The sequence below is a fragment of the Bidens hawaiensis genome, unplaced genomic scaffold, assembly GCF_021521415.1.
Source record: "Bidens hawaiensis isolate Kalapana, Puna unplaced genomic scaffold, B.hawaiensis_p1.1 tig00047428_1, whole genome shotgun sequence".
NCBI classification, from domain to species: domain Eukaryota; kingdom Viridiplantae; phylum Streptophyta; class Magnoliopsida; order Asterales; family Asteraceae; genus Bidens; species Bidens hawaiensis.
In genome coordinates, this window is record NW_027506033.1 from 92,128 (window position 1) to 104,517 (window position 12,390).

The 12,390-nt window shown below is 29.3% G+C and overlaps 1 protein-coding gene across 1 annotated transcript; it reads left to right on the forward strand.

Annotated features, from left to right (window-relative positions):
* The first annotated feature begins 1,283 nt into the window (after positions 1 to 1,283).
* LOC143616442 (uncharacterized) lies at positions 1,284 to 12,101 on the forward strand. Its single transcript, XM_077089268.1, has 6 exons — positions 1,284 to 1,389; positions 2,574 to 3,071; positions 3,155 to 3,295; positions 8,728 to 8,867; positions 9,006 to 9,365; positions 11,481 to 12,101. The coding sequence occupies exons 1-6, from the start codon at positions 1,284 to 1,286 to the stop codon at positions 12,099 to 12,101; spliced, it is 1,866 nt and encodes a 621-aa protein (XP_076945383.1).
* The last annotated feature ends 289 nt before the right edge of the window (positions 12,102 to 12,390 follow it).

Below are 12,390 nucleotides of genomic sequence, written 5' to 3' on the forward strand. Positions count from 1 at the left end.
GCTCGAAATCTTCCACATTTGTCCCATATAAACTACATTTGGATAGATTCACCTTAAGGCCCGAAACCATATGGAAGCAAGTAATAATCTCGCCATATTTGGCAAATTATTCTCCAACCAAGCACCCAAAAAAACCGCATCATCTACAAAGAAGAGGTGGGCCAGATTCAGTCCTCCATATGGAATTGAATCAATTCAATAAGTCAAATCAAGTGTTGAATAAGGGGAAAGACATAAAAGGAATAACACATTTGTTGACTTTATCTCCTCACATGCAATGCATACGTCAATTCTTTCCCCTGTTATACTTAAGCGTCCATAAATTTTTAATACGACATTTAAAATAAATCACCATAATAACGAGCGTTTTTTTTATCTTTTGTGGGTGCCATATTGCTATATAAAAATTTTAAAATTAATGGGTTTTTACAAATTATGTTTACCAATAATTGTGTTTTACAAAAATACTATTTTACTAAATGATGTTTTATTCATTGTGTTTTTATCTTTCATAGTATATTCAATGTTGAAAAATACAATTTATGGATATGGAGACCGTTTTCTGACGACTTTTTCTGATGACATTTCCAGTGACTTTCGATGGATTTGCCGGCGAACTTTTCCGGTGAACTTATTGGGTAGGTGATGATGGTGGTTGTTGGAGGTGGGTGATAAAAAAATGGGTTTTTGAGATGAAGGTGGTGGACCAAAATGTCCTTCTTAAAGGGCATAAATTATATGAGCTTTTAAAAGCTGCTTATTTGCTTTTAAAAAAGTAAAAGCTGTAGCTTTAACATGAAGCTTTTTAAAAAGGCAAATAAGCAGATTTTAAAAGATCACTCAGACATCCCTTCGTCTTCTTAGGACCCATATAAATATTTCATAGATCGGTTTTTAAGTAATGTGTTGTTGAAGTATTGAATAAATAACTTCTAATTATTTCGAATTATACTTCTAGTTCTTAGGTTTTATAAACTTTGGAGATCTTTATGAAAAATTTATATATATTTTTTTGAATTTTATTAAGTTTAATACATTTAATGAATCTATTAGTTTTGCATAATGTTAATTAACAAATTTGTTTGCCAGCCGTAAGATTCTTAAAAAAATAGTTCTTTATGGACATTGACTTCAGTTCACGTCTATAAATTCAGGTGTAAGCACTTAAGATCGATCTCCATTAATCTGAAAGAACGCATGTGATCATATATTAGATGTTTGTGATTGTATTCCAGCTAGTATATATATAGTTTACTAACCGACATAACATTGCAGCCTAAAGGATGAGTCACCCAAGTAGCTCTGGTGATCAAGTTTCGGTCATTCCCAAGAGCCATACTATTTGGATTCCACCACCACCGAACCTACCTTGTTCGGACCTACTCAAAGGTAATTTCTCAACTGGTTTTTATATTGATATGTCCTTCAGTACCTTCCAACCTATGTGTATAGCCTAAGATGTTATAGCAGGATGTCATACTAATATGTGAAAGCGCTCACTAAATATAATATAGAGTGCTCTTAATCTTGAATATATATAAACGGAACCTTTAAAAGCTCTCTAGTCGCTTCTCACTCCCTCTCAAGTCACTAGATTGCTTCATTTGTAAATGAAGGTCTCTCATGCGTATGACCCGAATTCATCGGTATGCGTCTCACCAAACCTAGATAGCCCTTAAACGGGCTATAACATCTCATTAAATTAAAATTAAGCTCACCAAAGATTTGATATGCAAATCCCATAAAATAGGGTTTGGATATACCAAAATTATTATCCTATTTTTTATAAAAGAATATTATTTATAATTAAGAAACAGTTTTATAGTAAAAAAATAAGCGGGTCATGGGTCTCACCAAACCCGGATAGCTTTTAAACAGGTTATAACATTTTATTAGTTTATTAAACTCTTTTATCATCAAACCCTAATTTAATTTCTCAATATAGATTTAGTTACATTAGTGATTCTTTTTCTTTTGAGTTTAACTTAAATGAAACGTTTCACAAAATAATACCCAGATGATAACAAATTAACATAAAAACAAATATAAAAATTAAGTAAATGATTTATTCAATGTTTCATCCAAAAATGACCATAACCTAGCATAAATGGATCAAAACAGCTTCAAGTATATTATTAATTTACTTACAATATATAAAATTAAAATTCAAAAATATATTCACAATATTATAAACAAAAAATACAAAACAACCCCATAATACGGAGGATACAAACTAGTAATCTATATTTAAACCCCAAAACAAGGGGAAATGCGTTGAGAGTCGGTCCGTGGGCCAGCGAAAACATAAGGGCTATAGGCCCACACTTAGTTAATGCCTCTGAAGTCTGAATCCAAAAAAATAAAATTAAATTAAATATAGATATATTATAATAGGCAACGTAAACACAATTATATGTATTGGTTTGGTGGTAGAAATGTTGCTTAGCTGTAGGTCATGAGATTGAAATAGGTTATGGGCATTCTTTTATTTTCTTCATGTCATAAAAGAGCCACAAAATCTCATTTCGTTGAGTCGGCCCTAACTGCGTTTGACTACATTGTTTGAATTGAAGGAAGCAGAGAAGACTATATCAAGGTTGGTATTCCACTTTTTCAAGCAGCAACCAAAGGAGATTGGGAGGCTGCTAAAGCCCTTCTTGGACATCGGCCAAAGCTGGTACATTATGCGATCACTGAAAACAAGGAAACACTGCTTCACATTGCAGCCTCAGCAGAAAGCACCAAGGCTGTGGAAAATTTTGTGAAAAATCTAGTAAATTTAATGGACATGAAGGATTTGGAGCTACAAAATAGGAGTTATGATATTGCACTCAGTTTAGCAGCTCAAGCGGGAAATATAGAAACAGCAAAGATAATGATGGAAAAGAATCGGCATTTGATTGATATCTCTAATGACAATAGAATTATGCCACTCTATATGGCTGCTTTATTTGCAAAACCCGATATGGTGCGTTATCTGTATGATAAGTCTAACCATATGAGAGGTGATTGTTGGGTCAATGAAAATCGGGGTTGGGTTCTACAAAAATGTGTTGAAGCTGAAATCTTTGGTAAGTAGTTCTTACAAGTTGGTATTTTTATTTGCATGCACTTATTTCCTAACAAGTTTTCTTGTCCATAAACTCTTATGCAAATGTTGCTTTAAAAATAGTTGATGATTACCCCAACTTAGCCTTTAAGAAGAGGTTACTTAGCAATGTACTCTTAGCTTTGGCTCATAACGCCGGCGCATTTGAAAAAAAAGAAACATATGTGTTCAAAATCATAATGTCAAGTAAGTTTGTGATACTATATCCACACACACACATATATAGGACTAGGTTAAAATAAAATCAACTTTAAATCTTTAATTGTGAAAACTCTATAAATTCATTCTCAACCACATGTTTTTAATTAAAGTTTGAAACATGTGGTTCATAATTAAAGTTAATAAAAATATTTATATTTTCTCTCTCCTGAAAACTACGTTTTAAAGTTAAAAAAAATGTAAAAAAATACGTAACATATATTTTTTTTATTTTTTGATGTTTTGTATTAAATGTAACAACATATATTACAAAAACGATGTTATATAGGGTTTTTTACGGGTTTCTTAACTCAAGAGGGTTTTCATTATATATATATATATATGATTTGGTTCATTTCAGAAGTATTTCTTAGTGCGAGAAAAGATTATAACCAATAACATGATTTCTTTTTTAATTTCTTATTATTTAAATAAAAGGGTATGTTAGTTAAATATAAAATGTTTTGTTTTGTAACTCATACTCATTAATGGTTTAATTAATGCTAAGTTACTAACAAACGATAAGTTGTTGTTGTTGTTATTATTATTATTATTTATTTCATCTAAAATTTGAACAATTAAAATCCATTTGATCTAAAATCATTTTATTTAACACATGGCTAATTAATTTTTTTTTTATTTGATCTCTAACGTGAAGTGTTTTTTTTTGTTTGATTTTAATCAACTAATGTAGTGTAGGCTTATCTTATGTAGTGTAGATAAAGTTACGTAATCTAGTGTATGCACACTTTTCAAATTTTGTATGGTCATAACTAATGTAGTGTAAACATATCATATATAGTCTTGGAAAAACTAATATAATGTATGTTCACTTTCAAATGTTACGTAGTCATAGCTAATGTTGTGTAGATATATCAAATCTACTGTAGGCAAAACTAATATATGGTAGACACACTTTTAAGTGTTATATAGTCATAACTAATGTGGTGTAGACATATCATATGTAGTGTAAGTAAAACTGATGTAACATAGGCTCACTTTCAAATGTAGTGTTAGACAAAACTAATGTAGTGTAGGTACACTTTCAAGTGTCGTATGGTCATAACCAATGTAGTGTAGATATATCTAGTGTTGTGTAGGCAAAACTAATTTAGAGTGGTATATGCACACTTTCAAATGTTATGTAGTCATAACTAATGTATTTTGGACATATTTAATGTGTGGACACTTTCAAATGCTATGTTGTCATAACTAATGTAGTATAGAAATATTTAATGTAGTATAGGTAAAACTAATGTCGTGTAGTCACTTGAGACAAGTTGGTGTATGTTTTTATGTATCATGTATATGCATTAAACTAGTATTAATCAACTTATATGCATTGATTATGCTAGAAAAAATAACCGCCGAATACATTAATGTCTGATTTAATTAGGCCAACATCAGAAAAGACATACATGTCGTTTTTAATTAAAAATATATCATAAATATGTGTCTTTATTTATGATAATGCCATTTCTCTATTGTTGACCATTGATTAAACACAATCAATGGTCTAGATTCATTTCTCGCACTTCTCGCTATAATATCACTTCTCGCATGATCCATCCCCTATATATATATATATATATAGGGGAGGGATCTTTTGAGAACCATGTTGAGTTGTAAGAACTCCATTCTAGGCCACACATTTAATTAAATGGATTGGAATATGTGATTGAGAGTAAATCTGGTAAAAAAGTCAAAGTATGAGAGAGAATAAAAATGTAAGTGGTTACAGTAACTTTTATGTCTGTTACACATGTGTAAAAAGTCGACTCGGTGCGTAAAAAAATCTGTAATTTTTTTACGTGTATGTAACATACATATATTACGCATGTGTAAAAAAATTCGTAAAAAAAATCGTTACACTGAGTTCTTTCGAGTTCTTAAAACTCAAAGGGGTTCTTATTTGAAATCTCCCCTATATATATATATACATACTCTATAATATATATAAATGAAACCTCTAAAATCCTACGTGTCGCGCTCTGGTTGCTTCCTACATTCTCTCAAGCCACCAGATTGCGTTATTTGTATATGGAGGCTTATCATGCATTTGACCCGAATTCACGGGTTTGGGTATCACCAAACCCAGATAACCCTTAAACGGATTATAATATCTCATAATATTAAAAATTAATTTAACCAAATATTTAATATGAATATCCTATAAAATAGGGATATACTAAAAATTAATGTAAAACAAGATATTATATATCTATAATATATATAAATGAAACCCCTAAAATCCTATGTGTCGCGATGTGGTCGCTCCCCCTTTTATGGAAGCTACCAGATTGCTTGATTTTTAAATGGAGACCTCTCATTGATTTAACCCAAATTCATGGGTATGGGTCTTACCAAAACCAGATAGCTCTTAAACGGGTTATAACATCTCATTAAATAAAAAATTAATCTTACCAATTATTTGATATGAAAATCCTATAAAATAGGGATATACTAAAATTTAATATCCAATTTAAAAATAAAAAAATATTATTTATAATTAATAAACAATTTTATAGTAAAAAACATAAGTGGGTCATGGGTCACAAAATCCATATAACTTTGAAACGAGTTATAACATATCATTTATTTGTGAAACTCTTTCATCATCAAAATATAAGTATATTATTAACTTTCTTACAATAAAGAAAATTAAAATCTAAAAAATAAATATTAAAAAACGAAAAATGTAAAACAACCCCTGTAATACGGGGGGATAAAACCTAGTATGTGTGTATATATATATAATATAAATGAAACCTCTAAAATCCTACGTGTCGCGCTCTGGTTGCTTCCTACATTCTCTCAAGCCACCAGATTGTTTTATTTGTAAATGGAGGCTTATCATGCATTTGACCCGAATTCACGGGTTTGGGTATCACCAAATCCAGATAAGCCTTAAATGGGTTATAACATCTCATGATATTAAAAATTAATTTAACCAAATATTTAATATGAATATCCTATAAAATAGGGATATACTAAAAATTAATGTAAAAAAATATATTATTTATATTAAGAAACAATTTTATAATAAAAGAAAAAATAAGCGGGTCATGGCTCTCACCAAACCAAAATAGCTTTTAAACGGGTTATAACATCTCATTTATTTGTGAAACTCTTTCATCATTAAAACTTAAATATATTATTATCTTCCTTACAATAAATAAAATTAAAATCCAAAAAATATATAAATATTAGAAGCAAAAAATGAAAACAACCCCCGTAATACGGGGGATAAAACCTAGTATATATATATATAGGCAATGTGTGTTTTTATTTTATCCTAATCCTATCTATCTATCTATCTCTCTCTCTATATATATATATATATGTATGTATGTATGTATGTATGTATGTATATATATATAGAAAAGGGTTTAAATAAGAATAAAGAGTTTCCTAGGAATGGTAAGAACCAATAGATTTTTGACATTTGACATTAAAACCTATGGTAAAAGAATAATTTTAGGAAACTATGTCTGTTATAATGGTGAAAGAGTAATTCTAGGAAACTATGTCGGTTTTTTGTAATTTTAAATCTCAACCATTGATTAACATGATCCAATGACTATGATTTATTCCTAGTCTTCCTAGAAAACTATCTCTTTTTATTTTAACATACCCCTATATATATATATATATATACTAGTTTTAGAGCCCGTGTCACATACGGGATAATTCAAATTATAAAATCATAAGTAAAACAAATAATTACATAGCGTATATGAAAAAGATACATTACATCTATGCTTGTATCTATACAATGTGTATATAAATTGATTTTATTTATATCACAAAATGATTTTTTTAAATGAACTTAATAAAAAACATACCCGTGCAAAATCGTATCCGAGAATGCTTCTTTCTATTGAAAAATTCATTCCCGGTGTCATATATGTATAATTGAAAGAGTTTTGGTTATGAACCAATTTCGAAAATAAAATTTTCATACGGTAGTATTTCTAACCACTCAGCCTAAATACAAAAAATGCGTTACCTTTATTGATATATTTATCAATTTACAACCCATCAAAGAAAAGTATGATATTAAATTGTAGCAATGGATGTTTTTTAGGAACTATGTTTTTCTGAGCTACACCATAAAAAAGATTTTGATAAGTTTTAGAGGGCTTCTCGACTTTGTCATAATGACAACATAAAAAATAAGATGTTAACCCATTCAATTTTGTGAATATTTTGTTTCATATGAGCATAGTTTTGCATTACATGCTTTCCATACAACGTTCTGATCACCATTGAAGGAAAAATTAATGTTAACATAAATATTTCAAATTTGATAAAAGTTAGAAGCATTGATAGGCATGGGGATGGCAAGTCGAAAGTGTTCGCAATCCTTTCTTAAATTTTAATAGTTGAGAAAAAAATAGTCAACTTGCCAAATCCCGAACCTTTTGATTATTTCAAAAAATGCCATTAAAAATAAACGTGAAACCCGAATCATGTTTAAAATTCTAACTATCATACTTTTGACATTTTAAAGTCAACAATTTTGAACCTATAACAAATTTGACGATAAATCTATTTTGCATTTTCAAACTTTTAAAAATACTCAAAATTTTCATTTTTGACCCGTAACAAATTTGACCTAAATGTAGTTAACTTGTACCAAACAATCTATTTACCAACTTTTGACCCATAAAATCAAATTTAACTTCTACAAAAAACCCGAAACAATTTTTATTTGAGAAACATGATTTGTTGTTAATTTTTGGAATTCACCAACTATTTTGAAATATATAATAAAATAATATATTAATATTTATATTTATAAAAATATATAGATATTATATAAATATAGTGTAAAAGGAAAGTGAATAATTATTGATTTATTACATATATTACGATGTATTAGTTTTGGAGGGAAAAAAATTGTGAAAATTAACCAAAACATGACAAGTGTTCACATTTATTTTACTTTATTAGAATATATATATATATATATATATATATATTGGCTTCATTATACTTTCAACACATAAACACTTGTTATAATATATAGCCGTTGAAAGTACACTATCTTCTCTTCCCATTGTAAAGTTTTCGGCTCCTTAGTTGTGCCCAGTTTTCGGCTTAACACTTTACTGTCTTGTTTATAATATTTAGCCGTTAAAAAAAGTACGGGATATGTGGGTGTCGTTTAAACTCATTCCTACATATGCCAATTAGCTTTAATGAACATTTTTGAATTTGCATTTATGAGTTTTATAAATGATAATGTTAAATAGATTACAAACATTGTAATTTGTCCCAATGATAATCTAGTATAAAACCTAAGAATTGGGAAGAAGTTAGTTTCTTTATGGATAACTAGAGCTTTAGCATTTCATTTGTGAATTTTACTCAAGAGTGTGATATGATGGTCTTCCGAATGTTTTTGGTTTTTACAGTGTTTAATGTGAAAGTAAGGCTCCATGAAAAAGATACTGAAGCCATGCAATTTCTAAGAAAAATTTGGGAAAAAATTGTCATAATGCCTAAGAGAGAAATTGATGATATACTTCGAGGGCAACCTCTAAAGGTGGAAACCGTATCTAAAGAAGAAGAAGCTGAAGACCAGCAACTATTTAGAAAACTTTGGGAAAACAATGGCATGACATCTGATAATGAGAGTAACAATGGCATGGCGTTTGACAGCGATACTGAAAATGAATACAATAGAAATAAGTATCCTTCTTCTCCGACAAAAAATGGATATTATAAAACTTACCTTTCCCGGATTCTTTTTGTTGCTACTAAAATGGGCAACACACGCTTTATAGTTGAGCTGGTCCGGTTATACCCTGATCTGATATGGAAAGTGGATGACAAAGAAAAAACAATATTTCACTTGGCAGTCAGATGTCGTCAAATAAACATCTATAAGTTGTTATTTGAGGTTGGTGCAATGAAAGATTTAATAACTCCTATGAAAGACTATAAAGGCAATAACATGTTGCATATGGTTGCGAAGAGAATTAAGCAAAAAAGACTTCAACATGTGTCCGGAGCTGCTTTCCAAATGCAAAGAGAGTTATTATGGTACAAGGTATATATTTCTTTACAAGCTAATGCATCATCTATCTTTCTCCACACACACACACACATATAGGGGATGAATCATACGAGAAGTGATTTTATAGCGAGAAGTGCGAGAAGTAAATGATAACCCTTGATTATGTTTGATCTATGACATATAATCAACATGACAATATTGTAATTTTGTGGTTTCTCATTTTAATGAATTTTAAGATAAAAGGATATGTTAGTCTTTTGAGTAGTAGAAAGATTTGAAACTCCTTTTATCATAATTAATATTTAAACTTTTAGCAACCTTCATCTCTCAACATTAATTATTCTAAAATTATTAAAATCATCAATGCTAACAAAATAATACACCTTTGTCAATCGTTTGAAATACAATTGCTCAAGTAAAAGTTTTTAATAATTCCTAATATGTGTGGGCTGTTAAAAATATTAGGTAGGTTTATGTTAATTTTCTTATGCTCTTACATATAATCTGTTTACGTTTATGTAGTTATGTTAATTTGGTTATGCTTATATATATGATCTTGTTTTGTGCATACATATAATTTTGTGTGTTTATGTTAATCTAGTTTTCTGATATGTATAATCTGGTTTATGATCATAAATTTAAATAGTTTATTTGTGTAGGTTGTTCAAATTTTGTATAGGTATATGTTAATTTGTTTATTCAAATATATAACTGTGTAGGGTGTTCGTAACTTGTGTAGGTATATGTTAATTTGGTTCTCCAAATATATAAAAATTGTGTATGTTGTTCAAAATTTGTATAGGTATATGTATATGTTAATTTGGTTCTTCAAATATATATATATATGCATTGTGTAGGTTGTTAAAAGATTGCGTAGGTACATGTTAATTTGGTTCTCTAAATATATATACATTGTGTAGGTTGTTAAAAGATTGTGTAGGTATATGTTAATTTGGTTCTCCAAATATATATATATTGTGTAAGTTGTTAAAAGTTTGTGTAGGTATATGTTAATCTAGTTCTCAAAATACGTATATACTTTGTAGGCTTTTAAAAATTTGTGTAGGTATATGTTGGTTGTGTAGGAATATGTTATTTAATGTTTGTGTATGAGTATTTAATGGTTATGTAGGGAGACGTTTGTTGTGTAGGGCATGATTTTTAACATGAGTATGTTTTGTATATGTTACCCATGATTTTTAATATGAATATGTGTTGTATATGTTACGATCTTTTAGTTACATAATGATATGTTGATTTGATATAATTATGTATCTTATTAAACCGTGTATATCATAGAACACATATTTATATTTATTATGTGGTATTTAACCATAAAATTAATAAAATAAAAAATAATAAGATTCATAAAAAACATGTATAAATGGGACGAAAATTTAAGAATTGTTATTGCATGATCAATATAGGCATTTTCATCCAAAAACAAATCTATTGCTCAATCAATATTTGATATCATGATGTTTTAAAATGTTAAGCTGCAAGATAATATAAGGTGATGGATAATAAACAATTAAAATAATATAAATAAATAGAAAAACTATTATCTGAAACTTCCAAAAAAGTTTATTACTTACCAAATAAAACAAACTAGAAATATTACAGTATACCCATCTAATTAATTATACATTAAATAAAAATGAAAAATTATGATTGGCTAAAATGACTTCTCGTACTTCTCACTTTAAAATCATTTCTGAAATGAACCTAAACCTATATATATATATATATATAATATGTGTGTGTGTAAAAGTCACAGCATGTTCTGTTATTATTGGGTAGGTTTATTTTGCCTTTCTGGCTATTAATCTGGGTGCGTTAAACTTGACACAATCAGAAAGTCTTGACAAGAAAGAGCGGGTGTATCTCCGGTGATGTAAATACCCCTAGTCTGCCATCCTTGTAAATGTGCAATGACATTAAATTGGATTCGTCTTTGTCATAACTTTAATATTGTAGTTACCAGTTTTCTAAATTTGATCTAAGGGTTGGTTCTATTACCAGTCTAGTTATACAAGCCTTTGGTTTTTACGCAAACCGGCCAATTTAACAGATTAGATTTGATTAATATATATATATATATATATATATATATATATATATATATATATATATATATATATGTTGCAGGAGGTGGAGAAAATGGTCCCACCTAAATTAAGACAAGAGAAGAATAACGGTGGTCAAACACCACAAGAATTGTTCACCGAGACGCGTGAAAAGTTACTAAAAGAAGGAGGGGAGTGGATGAAGCACACATCATCTCAATGTATGGTGGTTGCAACTCTTATAGCCACCATTGTATTTGCAGCGGCTTTTACACTTCCTGGTGGATACAACCAAAACACTGGCATTCCTTTTTTCAGCAAAGAACCATCCCTTATTATTTTTGTGATCTCCGATGCTGTTTCATTAATATGTTCATCTACCTCGATTCTTATGTTCTTGTCTATCCTTACATCTCGTTATGCCGAAGATGATTTCGTGGAATCGTTACCAAGAAAGCTAGTGAATGGTATTGCAACATTATTCCTCTCTATTGTAACCATGATGATTGCATTCAGTGCGAGTTTCTTTTTACTTTACAATAAAAAACTCGAATGGATACCAATCACCATCACAGGTTTGGCCGGCATTCCCGTTACTCTCTATGTCTTTCTGCATCAAGGTCTTTTCATGGATGTTTTTAAGGCTGCATATCAATCTAAGCGTCTCTTTAAGCACACGAATAAGCATACTCTTTACTCTTAAATAATCATTGTAAAGTTTGTTTTTCTCCACGGTTCTTGTACTTCAACAATTACTTTTTATTGTTCTTCATTTACTGTTGATAGTTAAACTAGTTGTTTAAAGTTAAACTAGATTAGTAACTTTATTTAGCAACTTTCCAGTTCTAAAATGTTTTCTTATGTTAATTTGTAATCGTTCTTTAAAATAAATAACTCCATTTTGATTAAAAAGTTTCCTGTTATGACTGGACGACAATTTAGACAATTAAACGCATGCGAACAAGGGAAGAACAAGAAGACAGAAGACCAAA

Excerpts from the sequence above, each read along its gene's own strand:
- LOC143616442 (XM_077089268.1), top strand. The coding sequence starts at position 1,284 with ATGAGTCACCCAAGTAGCTCTGGTGATCAAGTTTCGGTCATTCCCAAG. Across the intron at positions 3,072-3,154 it reads TGTTGAAGCTGAAATCTTTG|ATGTTGCTTTAAAAATAGTT; the intron begins GTAAGTAGTTCT and ends ACTCTTATGCAA. Across the intron at positions 9,366-11,480 it reads GAGAGTTATTATGGTACAAG|GAGGTGGAGAAAATGGTCCC; the intron begins GTATATATTTCT and ends TATATGTTGCAG.